The sequence below is a fragment of the Lactuca virosa genome, chromosome 3 (genome assembly GCF_052849685.1).
Source record: "Lactuca virosa cultivar CGN04683 chromosome 3, Lactuca_virosa_CGN04683_v6, whole genome shotgun sequence".
Classification (NCBI taxonomy): domain Eukaryota; kingdom Viridiplantae; phylum Streptophyta; class Magnoliopsida; order Asterales; family Asteraceae; genus Lactuca; species Lactuca virosa.
Window position 1 is genome coordinate 314004599 of NC_136428.1, and position 20003 is coordinate 314024601.

Below are 20003 nucleotides of genomic sequence, written 5' to 3' on the forward strand. Positions count from 1 at the left end.
TACTCTTTCGATTATTTCTTAATTGGTGATATTGTTTTGTTAAGCTTTTTAAAGAACCTCATAGATTAATGAAAACTAATTTCTGTTAATAAATCAGTAATTAAGTTGTATGAACATCTCTTAGTTATTAATTTCATATGATTTATGTGACCACATAGTTATATGTCTAGGAATAACGAATGTGAAACTAGAATTAACTAGAAGATAGGTAAATTAATACGTGAGTTTGTGTGATACACCATCAACAAGAGGTCAATTGAATCACCAATTCAATTAACCATTACAAGTCTTACTTAACCCGAATAATTAAACTAGGGAATTTATTAGTTTAATCACTTGATCACTGCTTAAATTGATTTATTTTCTAAGGATTGGTAATAACGAATGTGAATCTAATCACCTTAGTCGGTAGCCAATAACAATTAATCCATTACATTATCATAAAATTAACCATAGGAGTAAATGAGTTGAACCTAAACAGAAACCCTTTTAGTCATTGAATTTAGTTGGTTTTTGCGTATTTTCAATTGTTAGTTGATTAGTTAAGTTTAAGTTTCTAGTCTTGTAAAACTAGAGAAAACCCCCCATTTTATTATTTATTTTAGAAAATATTAGTAATTAGTTTAATTTGTCGTTCCCTGTTTTCGATACTCTGCTTACTTAATTATACCACCAATTGACAGGTACACTGCCTTTTGTGTGATAAATTTATATTTAAAAAGTAGGATTAAAAATAGTTGGTTTTCACACATCAAGTTTTTGGCGCCGTTGCCGGGGAACGGTTCAAAAATTAATTTTAATTTCTAGTATTATCGATCCTTTGTGTGAGATTAATCTTGCACAAAGTTACTGCTTTACAAATCTAGGTATTAGGTTTAGTTTTAATTTTATCTGATTTGTTAGAGATCCTGTTAGATTTTTTTTTTAGTTTTAGCATTGGACTCGCCGAGTGCAATCGAAGCTACTCGACGAGTCCATCGCTGAAACAGTAGTTTCGTTTTTATTTTATTTTTGTTCTTTTTACGCCTGTTTTTGTTTTTTTACAGTTCGTTTATGACCAGGGGAGGAGGTACACCTTTGATCCCGCCGCTTGAAGACCCAGAAGCAACCTTGAGGAAAAACAAAGGCAAGAACGTAGGAGAAACCGCAACGTCGACGAATTCACCGTTGAAGAATCTAAAAGCTGCTTTTAGTAAGAAAAAAAGCAAGAAAGCAGGAGAATCTAGTATATTTTCAGAGATGGACGAGGACCCGAACAAGGACGATATCGTTTACGAATCCGATAAAGAAGAAAGCGAATCCGAAGGATGAAGCGACATAGAAGGCGAATTAGCAAACACAATGGCGAACATCGATAAAGTTCCCATGGGTGAATGAAAGAAAAGGATGCGTGACGACACCGACCCGGGACTCGTGCAACCCGCGATTCCCGCAACTGCCACCTTTGAACTTAAAGGCCACATACTCGCTCAACTTAAGGAGATTCCATTCTACGGGAAGGATCATGAAGATGCATACAAGCATCTTGACGAAGTCAATGACATAGCCGACTACTTCAATGTTCCTAATGTGGCTCGCGACACTTTCTTGCTTCATATGCTACCTGTCACATTTAAGGGAGCCGCTAAGGATTGGCTGAAATCACTTCCCCCAGGATCCATCACTACATGGGCTAAAATGAGAGAAGAATTCATAGACCAGTTTTGCCCTCCTTTAAAAATAGCCAAGTTGAAGAAAGCTATAGCTAATTTCGAACAACAAGCTGGAGAGTCACTATATGAGGCATGGGAAAGGTACAAAGGCTTACTAAGGAACTGCCCACATCACGATCTAAACAGCCAACAAGTGTTGGGTTTTGAGCATTCTAACACTCCTAAGTGTACATGCAACCCTAAATACCTTGGATCTATGTTTTCTCTATTATACATACAAATATGAATATCCAAGGTATTATACTAACTAGCATACAAAAACTTTGATTCATATGAAATATAACAAGTTAGAATACATACCTCTTTGATGTAGAAACTTCATGAAGCTTGAGTGCCTAGTGCCCCAAGTGTGACACCTCAAATGGTTCACACAACACCAAATACACTTGGAATAACTTGGGAGAACATACACAAATTATGAAAATCGGCTAGCCCTCATATTCATACTCTAGTGGCCGATTTTGTCAACAATAAGATGCTTATATAGTTAGTGACAATTAGGGTAAACCCTAATTGTCATGGCTTTCCATTTCCTTGGATCCATGGGTTCAAACATACCATGGAGCATCCATGGAGCATCTTATGGGTTTTAGCCCAACTTGACAATCCATGGAGCATTAGCCCATTATACAAGTATGGGTGATTTACACAATCAACCCATATATTTAATTAGTCTTCTTTTGATCACTTAATTAATTCTAGATTAATTCTTGATCAATACTAATTAAATAATCTTATTAATATATTAAAACTTATAATATATTAACAAACCTTAAGTGTTATTTCTCTCACTATAGTCTATCCAAATACATGATGCCATGCAACCCAAATTGACCATGCCGGGTCGGGTCAAGTCTTACCAATTATATTTATGGACTTAGACATTAATCCAACAGTCTCCCACTTGGATAAGTCTAAAACTATTATTGCGTATGACTTCAAGAACCGATTGGCAATCGTAGCTCTCAAAAGCTTCCGTCGAACTCTGACCTTGCCGATGATCTCTGACCTTTGTCAATGACTTGTCCATTAGATAAGTGATCATATATTCCTCCATTCTAGATATCATATGGACTGAGACATGGATTATCAATCATTCTCTCTGTCCATTTGTTGTTTCCCGATTTCCGATTCATGATGACTAACTGATTGAACAAATCAAATCAGTCCTGGCTTGGCCAAGCACTCACATGTGTCATCACTAAATCATCGAGGGGCCCACAGATATCGCTTTTATCCCGAAGGTAAAAGGAATGGATAAACTTCGACTCAAATGGCTTGTTCTACTACTTGTTGAATCATACACAAAGACACGTTTTATAACATCGAGTTACCAATGCGTTTTCGTGTAATCAATGTATAACCAACTCATAGTAACAACTCATATCTCTAGGTTTGAAGAATATAAGATATTATCGTCTCATGATCACTCGTGATAAAATCCATGAAGTGATTCAAATGAGCATGGGTTGAATCCAATACTCAGAACTTATGAGCACTCATGAGTGTTGTAGCACCACTTTGTCCAGCATCTTAGACCTCTACAAGCCAACCCATGACAGTCGTGATTCATATCTACTTCCAACATATGACCGACTGTGGATAGTTTGAATAACTTAGTCATTCAGGAAGAATGACCTAGTTTATTCTGGAAGTCAAAACATGCAAAGTGAAACACAAGAAAAATTGAATCTAATATGGTATCAAAACCTATGAATATAAATAAGACACTTTTATTTATTACCATACTGATTACTCATTATTCATTGTTTCGGTTTTATCAACTTTATACTTGAATTAAAAACACTAGTTGTCCCATGCTCCAAGCAAGTACACTATGTTTTTCAAAACAATAGCTTTGCCATACACCAAGTATGCACTCTATGTTTTTCTATGATCCTTACTTTGTGAAATAAACCAATTGAACATAATTTCAATGATTTTAATTTCACACTTCCAAATCCTTATTGAAAAATGTGAGAATTTCAAATTCCTATCATTTGTCGAAATCTGTTTAGATTTTAAACTTATATGCACTGGCCCTCCTGTAATGAATATGTACAAAGTCACAAAGACTTGTCAACAGTCGTTATAAGGTATTCCAATGGAGTTCAACTCCATGGAAACTAAGTCTCATATTCAAAGTACATTGCTTTGAACATGCTTCTTGCATTAAGTTTTCTAATCTTACACAGATAACTTCCACCTATGGAGACAACTCCATATTCTCATTTTGACTATCACTTCTGAACAAGAGATGCCTCTTTTCAGAATATGTCAATATGGTTCTTCCAAAATTAAACACTATACTTCCAACTGTCCCTAAGCAACCAATCTTTGGTAAACCGTAGATTGTCCTCAACAATTGCTTAATCATTTTAGTCATATCCAATTCTAGACCTTTTCTCTTCTTAATGCCCCAGGCATTTGGAAAATTTTAGAAAGGATAAATATTATAGCACATGCAATCGATCCTGTACCCAAAGCAAATGGTACACAATTCATGATGTCTCACATAAAGACATGATTCTAGACCAGTCTTTTGCTACAAAAAAATTTATTTGCCATGTTCTCTAAATTTGACTATGAAGAGGGATGCCGTAATCATAATCGAATTTTGAGAACGCAATATATGGAATTTCCTTAAGTTGAACCAATCCAACATGAAATTCATATATATATTCTTGACTAAAGATGATTAAGGTCTCAATCTAAGCCTTTAGAACTGAAATGAAGTATATCCTCTCCCTTAATTATAGCAAAACAACTTTTTCAACCCCTGCTACTTCACGAATTGAAACTTTTGTTTTCTATAATTAACATTGCTAACTTGCAATACTTATCATAATTATCATGCTCCCACTAACATGATGATTATTAGCATAACACTTATGCTCCCACTAGCTTTGACATGTATCCAGAAAACACTTGGACCTCTAGAAGTCAATACTTTATTGACATTCTTACCAAAGTTCATATTTCTGATATTAGATTCTTTGATAAAACTTTATCAAAATCATACACCTTTCCTTAGATAGCATGCATGTGCGTCTAAACAATTTCAGAACTATGAAAAGGGATGTTATAATCATAGTCTCAATTGTTTAGACCTTTTGCCATCTGCTTCATATCTACTTGGTGGAAGTGTTTCCTCACCATCAATTTCAGAACATATACACCTTATGACACTTAGATTTTGTGGTGTATATGTTCTTATCCATGTGAATCGTCAGCACCATAATCACAAGACTAGGTAAGTGACAAATCCAAACTCATATGGATTGAACTTGTGCAATCTCAACTTCTTGCCACCTGGCAGTACAGGGCCTGCCATTGCTTCCAAGTTGTTATGCAACCAATTGAGAACTTTCAGAACTCCTATGCAAAGACAACTTTAACTGGAATGGGCACAGAATATGCCAACACGATAGGTTATAAACCTCAAGTCGTGTGCTAGTGAAGAACCTCAGGTTTTATTCTTGATTAGTTCTTGAGACTTTCAAGACCTTTAAGACTCCCACTGTCCTCTTGACATATAAGACTCTCTTGTCAAATATTCAAGGGATAGTGCGGATTCTTTATCAAGACAAACACTTCACAAAATTGGCCTAAGTTGGTCTTTGTTTTATCCAAAACATCACAACTTGCCAATTTCAAATGTACAAGAGTAGGACACTTTTACTCTTACATTTGACAAGTGTTTTAACCTTTCTTTAAGATATGTCACTCAACTTATAGTCTTGGAGTATGACTCTAAGACTTGTTTTGAAACGAAGTATGACTCATCTTCTTGATTTAACCATTTCAACAATTCATGACTCCTCTTCTTAGCTATAAAAATGCACTAAGATGTCCTCAGAAGACCATTTGTGATATGGTTCTTTAATCATTAAGATGATCACAAAACATGATACTGAAGTACTCTCCCATTTTTCAGATTTGAGAAACTTTTATCTTTCTGCCTAATTTGATTCTTCCCATTCGTTCTGCCATACATTGAGACTTTTCCATTGTTTCAGAATTATACTTAAACTTATAAGTATAACCATATTTACGAAACTTTAGTAAATCATGACGAATAGTCTTATCGATCTTTATGGTGTACTTGACCAATGCACAAGAATGTGTACTCGATCCCTTTAGTCCTTCACTTTATTCACACATCCATGTGAACAAGTCTTAATTTTCCAATGCTTGAAAGTTCTCATTCATCATACTATTCAACTTGCATGATTCCAAGTTTCTATCCAACTGAAGCCTTGGGAATAAGGATCTTTCCTTATTTGGTAAATTATGACACTACCACAAACGAAAGAATCAAGTCCATTTTTTGTCCAAATATTGCTATCAATGGAATCATATAAACAACCATTTTTCACAAATGCCACTTGTAAGGATATTTAAAATATATATAAAATTAAAACCTTTTATTTTATTTCAAAACTTTGTAGAAAAAACTTATCCTTACAGTGCAAATGCACATGAAAAACTTGTTGTTATCTATTCCTAAGCAATATATCATAACTCCTAAGTAACAGCTTCAAAGATTCTGATCACCAAACCATGCGATCGAAATCCATCTTCGTGATCAGAATCAGCATGTACTTCCTTTAAGTTTCTTCACTTTTCTTTGATTCTTAAAGCATCAACATGTGACCCAGTCACATCATGTTATGAGAATCTCATAATAGAAACTTAACAGAGTTAGATAGGGGACTTTTACCTGAAGAAGAGTCAAACTTATTGACTTTAACATCCTTACGTAAATTTGGCAGCTTTGCAATCAATGCCACTTCCTTTGGCAAAATAAACATATGGACTCTATGGAAATGGTACACGGGACTATCACAAACTTAGACTTTCGCTTTACCATTGGTTCAACCGAGTTGACTATGGCCAATCCTTTTCCATTGGGAAGAGAGAGCTTTTCCTGGATATCCAATGTTACCATTGTCAATGTCCATTGAAGATTTGGGAAGTTGATCTTCTAATCAAATTTGCTTTACTAGTCCTGCAAATCATTGCTGATTTAGCACTAAGCAAATAGATAAGATCATTAAGGGTCATGTTATAGTCTATTTCATAGTAGTCCCAAAAGAACTATCTATGTGACTTAGAAAGTTATTGAACATCCAACTTTCTCAAGACATTGACACCCAACTCTCCCGGCTTGTCAATATGTGAGTTTATCTCCAAGAAGTGATCACACATAGACTTTTCTTGTCAATAGGGCTTGAGTGACGTTAAATTTTTCAAGAACTTGTGTGTTAGGGAGAATAATTGGAGGAGGAGGAGGAAGTGAAGTTCCAAGAGATTTGGGAAGATCATAGATGTCTGAACTAGACATTTTTTGGGAGATATTCAAGATAGTTGATTTAAGTCCTTAATATAACACCCAATATGAGATATTAAGGCTAGGACCCAACACAATACTTTTATAACTTGGAAGAGGGATGCCGTAATCCAAGCTATAAAACATTTGAAGGTAGGTGAATGACGATTCACCAATTTCCACCATGAAAACGAAATAATTTATTAGGTTTTACTTGGATTTGATACTCCTAGATCTTTTGAGATTCATTGAACTGTTCAATGGCATGTTTCAATCTCGAGTGTGCCCTTTAGGTTTGTGAGTGGGATGCCGAGGATCAGAAAACAAGGTGTGAAGTAACCATGCAAATATACTTGGTACCCTTAATATTTACCCCTCAATCGATGTGCCGGTTAACCACACGAGCTCCACCGATACTATGATAAATATTAAGTTACCCTTTGCCTACCTTGTTAAATCCAGGTTAGAGTGTCGGTTAACCACACACGCTCCACTAACGGTTTAAACAAAGTGCAAAGTGTAATTTCGTGGATTAGCACCTTATTCACATTTTTCTAAGTAACTAAGATTGGGAATTAATAAAAGGTTTAGTTACTTAGTATTTATCATTAATACTTTTAATGAAGGGAGAATTATAGTCCTTGTCCTACCTGTTCGGCTAACGACCCTCCACTAGTCAAGGAAGCGGTGGGTGAGAGTGGACACCTATTAAGCTGCCATTTTATAGGCAACAACCTTATACCCCCCTTATAGACCGGCTTCGTGAATGAGGCCTACTAATGGTAAGACTGACTTGCTCTTATACATATATATATTATTAACTTATAATATTATAAAGTATAAGGGTTGAATTTTAACTTTTAAAATTCTAATGGCTTAACTTGGAATTAAAGTATTCATAAGGGAAAACTTTTCAAATTCCAAAACTTGAGGGCAAGTTTTGAAACTATTCAAAACTCTTGGATTTTCATAACTTATGAGTTTTAAGTAAAGCTTTAAAACTTTTAATGAAGAGACTCTTGGACATCCATAACTTGAGGACAAGTTATGGAGCCATAAAAACTATTTAAAAGAAAAGACTCTTCATTTTTTTGTAACCTAAGGCATATTTATGAGTTTTTTTAAGATTCATAAATGTGACTTTTCATATAACTTGAGGACAAGTTACAAAAACAACACATTTTATGAACAACTTTTAGATTAATTAGGATTGAAAACAACTATAACATATTTTTTCATTAATCTAAAATAACTCATAAAACAAGGTAACACAAAAAACTTTTGGTAATCCATAACTTGAGGAAAAATTATGAACTCCATTAAAATACATTTAGATCAAGAATTAACTAACAAACATTTTCGTAAATAATTCCTATGATCTACCAAAACTCATAAGCATGAACAATCCATATCAACAATTTCAAGAATTACATCAACATAAATAAAACTTGAAATTTTGATTTTAACCTTGAAATTGGTTTACTATAATCATTACCACTTTAAAACAGGTTTTATAAGTCCAAAACAGCTTAAGGTAATGATTCTAGACCAATTCCAGCTTTAAAACTCAAAGATATGCTATCAGGGGGTCCAAATCGTCGAGTGCATGAACCAACTCGTCGAGTTGGATGAGTTTGCACTTGGAGTCGTGGAGTCCCTTCATGGACTCGTCGAGTCCCCTGCCCAGACAGCACAAAACTTCGATTTTTTTCAGCAATTTAAGCAAGTATAACAAGAAAACAAGCCTAGGCTCTGATACCACTGTTGGGTTTTGAGCATTCTAACACTCCTAAGTGTACATACAACCCTAAATACCTTGGATCTATGTTTTCTCTATTATACATACAAATATGAATATCCAAGGTATTATACTAACTAGCATACAAAAACTTTGATTCATATGAAATATAACAAGTTAGAATACATACCTCTTTGATGTAGAATGACTTCATGAAGCTTGAGTGCCTAGTGCCCCAAGTGTGACACCTCAAATGGTTCACACAACCCCAAATACACTTGGAATAACTTGGGAGAACAAACACAAATTATGAAAATCGGCTAGCCCTCATATTCATACTCTAGTGGCCGATTTTGTCAACAATAAGATGCTTATATAGTTAGTGACAATTAGGGTAAACCCTAATTGTCATGGCTTTCCATTTCCTTGGATCCATGGGTTCAAACATACCATGGAGCATCCATGGAGCATCTTATGGGTTTTAGCCCAACTTGACAATCCATGGAGCATTAGCCCACTATACAAGTATGGGTGATTTACACAACCAACCCATATATTTAATTACTCTTCTTTTGATCACTTAATTAATTCTAGATTAATTCTTGATCAATACTAATTAAATAATCTTATTAATATATTATAACTTATAATATATTAACAAACCTTAAGTGTTATTTCTCTCACTATAGTCTATCCAAATGCATGATGCCATGCAACCCAAATGGACCATGTCGGGTCGGGTCAAGTCTTACCAATTATAGTTATGGACTTAGACATTAATCCAACAACAAGAAGTCTCCATTTTCTATGATGGAGTAAATGTGACAACTAGGCAACTCCTTGACTCGCAAGGACCACTCATAAAGAAACCACCTCCCGTAATAAAAGCTTTAATTGAAGAATTCTCTAAGCACTCTAGAGAATATCACAACCCAAGGAATGACATGACTCGAGGGGCGGTGAATTCTATCACGGATGACATGGCAACGATGATGGAAAAATTGGAAAGCATGGATCGAAGAATGACAAAGATGGACCAATCCATCCACGCCATAAGAGTGTAATGTGAGAATTGTAGGGCGCCCACCTAACTAAAGATTGTGATCTTGACGAGAACGGGAATCGGAAGGCGCAAGTGTGCTATTCAAGTGGTGATAGGTTTGATGACAATTGGCGAAAACCAAAGAAGGAATGGCTACCTTATGATGAGTACAAAAAGACAAGGGAGGAAAACTATAAGCAAAAGGAGAGAGGCTTTTATCAAAAGGAGGAACCGGTACATGAAAAGAAACTAGATTTGGAAGACATGCTTACAAGATTCATGGCCGCATCCGAAAAAAGACACAATGATACCGATGCTACACTCAAAAATCAACAAAATATGTTAAGAGAACACCAACTTATTGTTGGATATAGTGTCTAAGTCCATAACTTTATTTGGTATGTACTTGACCCGACCCGGCATGGTCCATTTGAGTTGCATGGCATTGCAATACTTGGATAGACTAGATGAGAGAATAAGGCACTTATGATTATTAATATATTATAAGTTCTAATATATTAATAATAGTATTATTTAATTAGTATTGATCAAGTATTAATCTAGTATTAATTTGGTGATCAAAGTGAGACTAATTAAATATATAGGGTTGATTATGACAATCATCAATTCTTTTATGGTGGATTAATGATCCATGGTTTATGGGTTTGGTTATAACCATATGGAGCTCCATGGATAGTCCATGGGAGTTACAAACCCATGGGTCATGAGAAATCAAGAGTCATGACAATTAAGGGCATTCATATGTAAACCCTAATTGTGACAACACTATAAAAGGAACCCTATGGCTAGCAAAATCGTGACCTAGTTTTTCTAGTGAGGCATAACCGATTTTCAAGTGTAAGAAGTATTCTCTCAAGTTATTCCAAGTCTTGTGGTGTTGTGTGAAGCATTTGAGGCACAACATTTGGGGTGCTAGGCTCACAAAGTCTTGAAGGAATCCAAGCAACAACAAGGTATGTATTTCTACTAGTTTTATGTTCTATGTAATCCCCATGCCATGCTAGTTAGGAAATAACCTAGAAAAGAAATTTGCATGTATATAGAGAAAACATAGATTCAAGGTTATTAGGGTTGCATGTACACTTAGGGAGTGTTAGAATGCTCAAAACCCATCAGTGGTATCAGAGCCTAGGATTGTTTTCTGTATACTTGATGCAAAACTGCTTAAAAATCGAAAATTTTGCACTCTGACGATTGGACTCGCCGAGTCCATGGGGAGGACTCGCCGAGTCCATGAACAAATTCATCCTACTCGACGAGTAGAATAATGCACTCGACGAGTAGGAGCGTGTTGGGCAGTTTTTTCGAGTTTTGTTGCTGAAAATGGATTAAGATCATTATCCCAATCTGTTTTGGACTTGTAAAATCGGTTTTTCAAAATGATAATGATTATGTTAACCCATTTTACATGACTTTTATCAATTTTCAAGTATTGTATATGTTTATATGATTTTCTTGAAATTGGTTGACATGAATTTGTGTTCATATGAGTTTAGAAGATCATAGGAATTATGTGTAACCTCCATGTGTGTTTAATTCATGATCTTAATGGCTATGATGGTGTCCATAACTTGTCCTCAAGTTATGGATAACCAAAAGTCACTTCTTTTAATTATGATTAAAGAACTAAAGAGGTTTCATAAAATGAAGAGTCTTCATTTTTTATGAACCATTAAAACTCATAAGTTACAAATTGAAGAGATTGAAGAGACTTGGAATAGTTTCAAATCTTGCCCTCAAGTTTTGGAATTTGAAAAGTCTTACGCTTTAATACTTTAATTCCAAATTAAACCTTAGATTTTTAAAAAGTTTAAAAATCAACACTTATACTATTATTATAATTTTATTATATAGATATGTATAAGAATATGTCATTCTTACCGTTACTAGGCCTCATTCACGAAGCCGGTCTATAAGGGGGTATAAGGTTGTTGCCTATAAAATGGTGACTTAATGGGTGTCCACTCTCACCCACCGCTTCCTTGATCGGTGGAGGGTCGTTAGCCGAACGGGTAGGATACGACTTTAAATACTCGTTAAAAGTATAATGAATTATAAAGTAACTATACATTATAAATTCCCAATCTTAGTTACTTTAGGAAAATGTGAAATTGGTGCTAGCCCATAAAATTACACTTTGTACCTTACCAAGTCGTTAGTGGAGCGTGTGTGGTTAACCGGCACACTAACATGGACTAGTAAGAGTGGCAAAGGGTAACTTGACCTTATTATAGATCGGTGGAGCGTGTGTGGTTAACCGGCACATCGATTAGGTAATATTGTTGAGGGTACCAAGTCAATTTGTATGGTTATTCACACCTTGTTTGTGATCCTCGGCATCCCAGTCACAAACTTGAGAGGGCACAATCGAGATTCAAACATGCCATTGAAAAGTTCAATGTATCTCAAAAGATCTAGGAGTTTCAAAACCAATAAAACCTAATAATAAAATATTTCGCTCTTATGGTGGAAATTGGTAAATTGTCATTTACCTACCTTCAAATATTTTATAGTATGGATTACGGCATCCCTCTTCCAACTATAAATAGTTTGTTGGATCCTAGCCTTAATATTTCATTTGGGTGAATTATTAAGGATTCCTAATCTAATGAAACTTGTCTTTCTTTCCTTTCAGATGTCTTCCAACAATGTTTCTGGCTCAAACCCAACAGGCTCCTTTTCCCTTATGAACTTGTGTGGTAAGGTCATCTTTGATGGATCCAATTTCAATGAGTGGATCAGAAACATCAGAATGATTACCCGCTATGAGGACAAAGAATATGTCCTCGATAGGGAGCTTAAGGTTGTGAATGAAGCCACTGCTACTCCTGAAGAGTTTGTGGAGTTTGTTGCACATGAAAAGGATGCTACTAAAGTAGCATGCATCATGATGGCCACCATGACTCCTGAACTTCAAAAATCCTATGAAGATTTCTACCCCTATGAGATGCACCTGGATCTGATGGAAAGGTACCATCAGAGCGCGCGTCAGGAGAGGTATGAAATCATCTCCTCCATGAGAACCGCAAGGATGAAGGATGGTGAACCCATCACCGGTCACTTGCAGAAGATGCAAAGGTTTGTTGACCGGTTGCTGAAGCTAAATGTTGACTTTCCTGAGGAAATGGCGATTGACATCATTCTCCATTCCTGACCTCCAAGTTATGATCAGTTTCGTATGACTTATCATATGAACAAGGAGGAAGTCACACTTAGCAAACTTCAAGGACTCTTAAGGACAGCTGAAAATGGCCTTAAGGGTAAAGCGGTTGCTACTTCTACTCCTTCAACAGCTCCTGTTCTGGCTACTGGGCAGGGAAAGGGTAAGAAGAGGAAAAGCCCTTCGAAGGGTACCAAGGGTAAGACTCTTGATGGTTGCTCTTCAAGTGGGACAAAGAAAGGTCCCATTACTCCTTCTTCAAACCCAAAGGAAGCACAGTGCTTCTATTGCCAGGATAAGGGACACTTCAAGCGAAGCTGCCCTAAATATCTGCAAGATGTAAAGGATGGGAAGGTTAAACCCACCCATGCTGGTATTTACACAATATTGTCTAATAACTCATCTAATGCTAATTCTTGGGTGCTTGATACAGGTTGTGGTATTCACATTTGTATTGATTTGCAGGCACTAAGAAGAAGTGAGCAAGTGGAGCACGGGAAGATAAACTTAGTCATGGGCAACAGGAAAGCATCACCTGTTACCAAGATAGGAGTTTATTCTTTATTGCTTAATAATGGGTTAATGTTAGATTTGAATAAGTGTTGTTACTAGCCCGAAATGGCGAGAAATATTATTTCTTTTCATGGCTTGTACAAACAAGGTTTTTCATTTTCATTTGATAATAAAAATGGTGCTATTAATGTTTATTACAATGATGTATTTTACTTTAAAGCATTACCTTGTGATGGTGTATATGAAGCCGTGAATGTTGTAGACAATCTAGGAAATAATGTGTTGTATATTGATTATTCAGATAGCTTGGATAAAGCATCCTTGTGGCATTGTCGTCTTGGACATGTTAACAAGAAGCGCATAGGCCAACTCCAAAAGGCTGGAGTCTTGGAATCATTTGACCTCAAGTCAGATGATAGTTGCGAGTCTTGTTTACTTGGAAAAATGACAAAGTCACCCTTCACAGGTACTTGTGATAGGGGTGAAGGTTTGTTGGACCTTGTACACATGGATGTGTGTGGGCCCTTCAGAGTTGCTACAAGGGATGCTAATCGCTATTATGTGACTTTTACTGATGATTACAGTAGATATGGATATATTTACTTAATCAAGCATAAGTCAGAAACCTTTGAAAAGTTCAAAGAGTTTAAGCAGGAAGTGGAGAATCAATTGGGCAGGAACATCAAGATGCTCCGATCCGATCGGGGAGGAGAGTATCTTAGCATTGAGTTCCTTGACTATCTTAAGGAATGTGGGATTGTCTCACAATTGACACCTCCCAGAACACCACAGTTGAATGGTGTAGCTGAGAGGCGCAATCGAACCTTGTTGGATATGGTTCGTTCCATGATGAGTCGAGCTTCGTTACCAATCTCTTTCTGGGGGTATGCCTTAGAGACTGTCGCCCATATCCTTAATCTAGTCCCTACTAAAAAGGTTGCCAAAACACCTCACGAGATGTGGACTGGGAAAGTTCCCAATTTGGACCACATCAAGATTTGGGGTTGTGAAGCTTTCGTGAGGCGTGAGACTCATGATAAGCTTGAACCTCGAAGTGAGAGGTGTATTTTCATCGGCTACCCACAAAGATCCTTTGGTTACCTCTTCTACAGACCCAGTGATGATGTGGTTTTTGTAGCAAGAAGAGGAGTCTTTCGTGAGAGAGAATTCATAAGCCAAGGGGACAGTGGGAGGCAAATTGACCTTGAAGAGCTTCAAGAGTCAAGTGGTGAAGGAACCTCAAATGCTATCGACCAACCTGAGGAGGAAACTCATGTTGATCCGATAGATTAGTCTGTACCTCCAAGACATTCCACTAGGGTGAGGAACACACCTGATTTTTATTATGGTTATCACATCACCACTGAAGGTGATACATTTATTAGTGATAGTACACTAGTAGATTTGGATGAACCTAATAATTACAGGGAAGCCATGGCAGGCCCTGAGTCTGCTAAATGGAAGGAGGCTATGGACAGCGAGATTCAGTCCATGTATGACAATCAAGTTTGGAACTTGGTTGACAATGTACCAGGTCGTAAGACAGTTGGGTGCAAATGGATCTTCAAGAAGAAGACCGACATGGATGGGAAGGTACATACTTACAAAGCGCGACTGGTTGCGAAGGGCTTTACTCAAACTCCGGGAGTTGACTATGATGAGACCTTCTCACCAGTAGCTAAGATTAAGTCTATTAGAGTATTGTTAGCCATAGCTGCATTTCATGATTACGAAATATGGCAAATGGATGTCAAAACCGCTTTCCTTAATGGAAAGTTGGCTGAGGATGTTTACATGGCTCAACCAGAGGGTTTTGTCGATACAAGATACCCTAATAGAGTGTGTAAGCTTGATAAATCCATTTATGGATTGAAACAAGCATCTCGCAGATGGAATCTTTTCTTTGATGAGAAAGTCAAAGAGTTTGGCTTTTCTAGGAGTGAGGATGAGTCTTGTGTATATGTCAGGGATAGTGGGAGCATAGTTAGCTTCTTGGTGTTGTATGTGGATGACATACTTCTCATAGGAAACGACGTCCCAAACTTGCAGGAGGTTAAGTCCTGGCTTGGGAAGTGTTTCGCTATGAAGGACCTTGGGGAAGCTGCCTATATCCTAGGGATAAGGATATTGAGAGATAGGAGTAAGAGACTAATTGGACTTAGTCAAAGTACTTACTTGGATAAGGTGCTGAAGAGGTTCAGCATGCAAGAATCCAAGAAAGGGGAATTACCCATCCAGGGTAATGCCAAGCTGAGTAAGACTCAGAGTCCGAGTACAGAGGCTGAGATAGCTGAGATGAGTCATATACCATATGCTTCCGCTGTGGGCTCGATCATGTATGTTATGACTTGTACTCGCCCTGATGTGGCCTTTGCTTTGAGCATGGTCAGTAGATATCAAGGGAACCCTGGCAAGGCACACTGGACAGCGGTAAAGAACATTCTCAACTATCTGCGGAGGACTAAGGATTGGGTCCTTACCCTCGGAGGCAGTGATGACTTGAGAGTGGAAGGATATAGCGATGCTAGCTTCCAGACTGATAGGGATAATTTCCGCTCTCAGTCAGGCTGGGTCTTTATCCTAAATGGAGGGGCAATTACTTGGAAAAGTTCCAAGCAGGAGACAGTAGCTGATTCTACTTGTGAATCAGAGTACATAACAGCAAGTGAAGCAGCTAAGGAGGCGATATGGCTAAAGAACTTCATCGAAGACCTTGGAGTTGTACCAGCTATAAAGGAGCCAATGGAAATTTTCTGTGATAGCGAAAGTGCGGTTGCTTTGGCTAAGGAACCGAGAGATCACGGGAGATCTAGGCACATTGACAGAAAATACCATTTCATCAGACATCGAATAGAAGAAGGACTCCTCGTGGCTAAGAGGGTATCATCAGATGAGAACCCGACAGATCCCCTCACGAAGGGACTGAGCAGGGTTAAGCATTTACAGCATGCGAGGCGCATTGGGCTGAAGGATGATATTAGTTTCAATAATTAGATTCCTGAAACTTGTAAAATGTAATTGACATTTGATGATAAATAAAAGTTGTTATTTATTTATGAGTAAGGTGTTACTATCTTGTGTTGATTGTTTACTATGTTTCAATTTTGCATGTTTTTACTTCCAGAATAATTATGTTATTATTCAAACCATCCACAGTCAGTCAAACTTTGGAAGTAAGTATTGATTTAAGACTATCATGAATTTGGCTTGTATGATTTGTCTAAAAGTGCTTTGGACAATGCAATGGTTGCTACAACATTCATGAGTACTCATAAGAGCTGAGTATTGGATCCAACCCAAGCTCACTTGCATCACTTCATGGAATTTATCTCGAGTGATCGTGAGACGGTAGTATCATATAAATCTTCAAACCTGGAGATATGAGTTGTTGACTATGAGTTGGTTATTCATTGATTGCACGAAAACGCATTGGTAACTCGATGTCGTAAAACGTGCCTTTGTGAATAATTCAACAAGTAGTTAGTACAAGCATATCAGTCGAAGTTTATCTGTTCCTTCTAGAAATAGAAGCGATATCTGGGCCCCTCGATGATTTGGTTTTGACCTATGTACCGGGCCCGGTCAGAACCTAATTGATGTGTTCAATTTAGTTCTATGTCGAAACAAATCAGAGATCGAGAAACAAATGCTGGACAATAAGTAAGACCATGTTCCATGTGTTTGTCCGGCTGATGTCATGAGAACAGAGGATTATATGATCACTTATCTTAAATGGCGTATCATCATCATCTCAGTTCCGAGAGACTTTGAAAGAGCTACGATTGCTAGTCGGATTTTGAAGTCATATTTGCAAATATAGTTATTAGACTTATCCAAGTGGGAGACTGTTGGATATAGTGTCTAAGTCCATAACTTTATTTGGTATGTACTTGACCCGACCCGGCATGGTCCATTTGGGTTGCATGGCATTGCAATACTTGGATAGACTAGATGAGAGAATAAGGCACTTATGATTATTAATATATTATAAGTTCTAATATATTAATAATAGTATTATTTAATTAGTATTGATCAAGTATTAATCTAGTATTAATTTGGTGATCAAAGTGAGACTAATTAAATATATAGGGTTGATTATGACAATCATCAATTCTTTTATGGTGGATTAATGATCCATGGTTTATGGGTTTGGTTATAACCATATGGAGCTCCATGGATAGTCCATGGGAGTTACAAACCCATGGGTCATGAGAAATCAAGAGTCATGACAATTAAGGGCATTCATATGTAAACCCTAATTGTGACAACACTATAAAAGGAACCCTATGGCTAGCAAAATCGTGACCTAGTTTTTCTAGTGAGGGCATAACCAATTTTCAAGTGTAAGAAGTATTCTCTCAAGTTATTCCAAGTCTTGTGGTGTTGCGTGAAGCATTTGAGGCACAACATTTGGGGTGCTAGGCTCACAAAGTCTTGAAGGAATCCAAGCAACAACAAGGTATGTATTTCTACTAGTTTTATGTTCTATGTAATCCCCATGCCATGCTAGTTAGGAAATAACCTTGAAAAGAAATTTGCATGTATATAGAGAAAACATAGATTCAAGGTTATTAGGGTTGCATGTACACTTAGGAAGTGTTAGAATGCTCAAAACCCATCACTTATGATGAAAGATCAACAATCCTTACTTAGGAACCAGCAAGCATATATTCTCAGTATAGAAAAGCAGCTGGGACAACTTGCTCAACAAGTGAATAAGAGAAGACCGGGTGGACTTCCTAGTAATACCGAAAGTAACCCAAAAGGTGCACATATAAATATAGTGACAACTAGGAGTGGGAAGATTATAACTCCTCTGACCCCTATTCAGCAAGAAGATCCTGAACTGGTGCAAGAAGGAAAAGAGGAACGTGAAAAATCACAGAACCCCGATCCGACTCACCGAGTCGACGTTACAGACTCGACGAGTCCCCTACCTGAACAGAAAAGCCAGCCTCCTGTTAAGCCATATCAGCCTCCACTTCCCTTTCCGGCTCGAGCTAGACAAGAAAAAAATGAAGTTGACTACCAGAAGTTTCTGGAACACATAAAGGCTCTCCAGATTAATTTGCTATTCATAGAGGCGGTTACACAAATGCCGAAGTATTGCAAATTCCTCAAGGAGCTCCTAACGAATAGAAAGAAGATGGAAGAGGTGAAGAAAATGGTCCTAAATGAGAACTGTTCAGCTGTCATGTTGAACAAACTACCTAAGAAGAAAGGTGATCCGGGAAGCTTAACATTGCCTTGCCAATTTGGAAACTTAGCAACCATTTATGCATTGGCTGATTCAGGAGCAAGCGTAAATCTCATGCCATACTCGTTTTTCAAGAAATTAGATCTTCCGGAGCCAAGGCCAATTCGAATGGCGATTCACCTAGCAAATAAAACGGTCACATTTCCGAGAGGAATATGTGAAGATCTATTGGTGAAGGTTGATAAGTTCGTATTTTGCGCGGACTTTATAGTTCTAGACATGGAAGCAGATCCTCAAGTCCCGATAATACTTGGAAGACCTTTTCTTAACACCGCAAGTGCTATAGTTGACATGCGAGATTCTAAACTTACCCTTCGGGTAGGAGACAAATCAGTCACTTTTGGAGTCGATCAAGCCATGAAACATCCAAGGAATAGCGATGACACAGCATTTTCGGTTGACATGTTGGAATAGTTAATGGAGGAATGGAACGTAGATGAGCCGAACAAGTCCACCGTCACACTTGAAGAAGAATTTGATGTTGAAAGACACCTGCTGGAATTAGAAAGACTGCTCGAGGAAGCTGAGTATTATGATCTAACCAGAAGTGCAGAACTCGACAGGCTCGGCGAGTCCATCCGCAGAAACCCGATCAGTCGCGGATTTTACAAAGGGCTCGACGAGTCCCCTCACTGGACTCGACGTGTTCAACATTCAGAACACGAAAACTGAACTTAAGGCACTACCGGATCACTTGGAGTACGCGTTTCTTGAAGATGGCCAATAAAAACCTGTAATTATAGCCGCTGATTTGGCCGAACATGAGAAAGAAAGCCTTATGGGTGTACTAAGGAAGAGGCAAGGTGCTATAGCATGGCAAATAACCGACATAAAAGGAATTAGTCCAGCTTATTGTTCTCACAAGATTAACTTAGAACATGGAGCTAAAGCTGTAGTGCAACGCCAACGAAGACTTAACCCGAACATGCAAGAGGTTGTGAAGAAGGAAGTGGTTAAACTACTAGATGCCGGAATCATTTACTCAATCTCCGATAGCCCATGGGTGAGTCCGGTGCAAGTGGTACCAAAGAAAGGAGGAATGACGGTGGTGGCCAATGAAAATAACGAGTTAATTCCAACAAGAACGGTAACCGGGTGGCGTGTGTGCATTGACTACAGGAAATTGAATGACGCCACATGCAAGGATCACTTTCCCTTGCCCTTCATTGATCAAATGCTCAAAAGACTCTCCGACCATTTATATTATTGCTTTCTGGATGGGTTTTCG

At 37.5% G+C, this 20003-nt stretch overlaps 1 protein-coding gene and 1 non-coding gene across 2 annotated transcripts; one reads left to right on the top strand and one right to left on the bottom strand.

Moving 5' to 3' along the window:
• The first annotated feature begins 1386 nt into the window (after nt 1-1386).
• Nucleotides 1387-19189, top strand: LOC145164711 (uncharacterized). The gene is made up of 2 exons (XM_079083414.1): nt 1387-1793; nt 18172-19189. Exons 1-2 carry the CDS (start codon nt 1387-1389, stop codon nt 19187-19189), a joined length of 1425 nt encoding a protein of 474 aa, XP_078939540.1.
• On the bottom strand, nt 1726-1832 carry LOC145167964 (small nucleolar RNA R71). The gene has a single exon (XR_013741563.1). It is a non-coding gene; the product is annotated as a small nucleolar RNA R71 (small nucleolar RNA).
• Nucleotides 19190-20003: the final 814 nt, after the last annotated feature.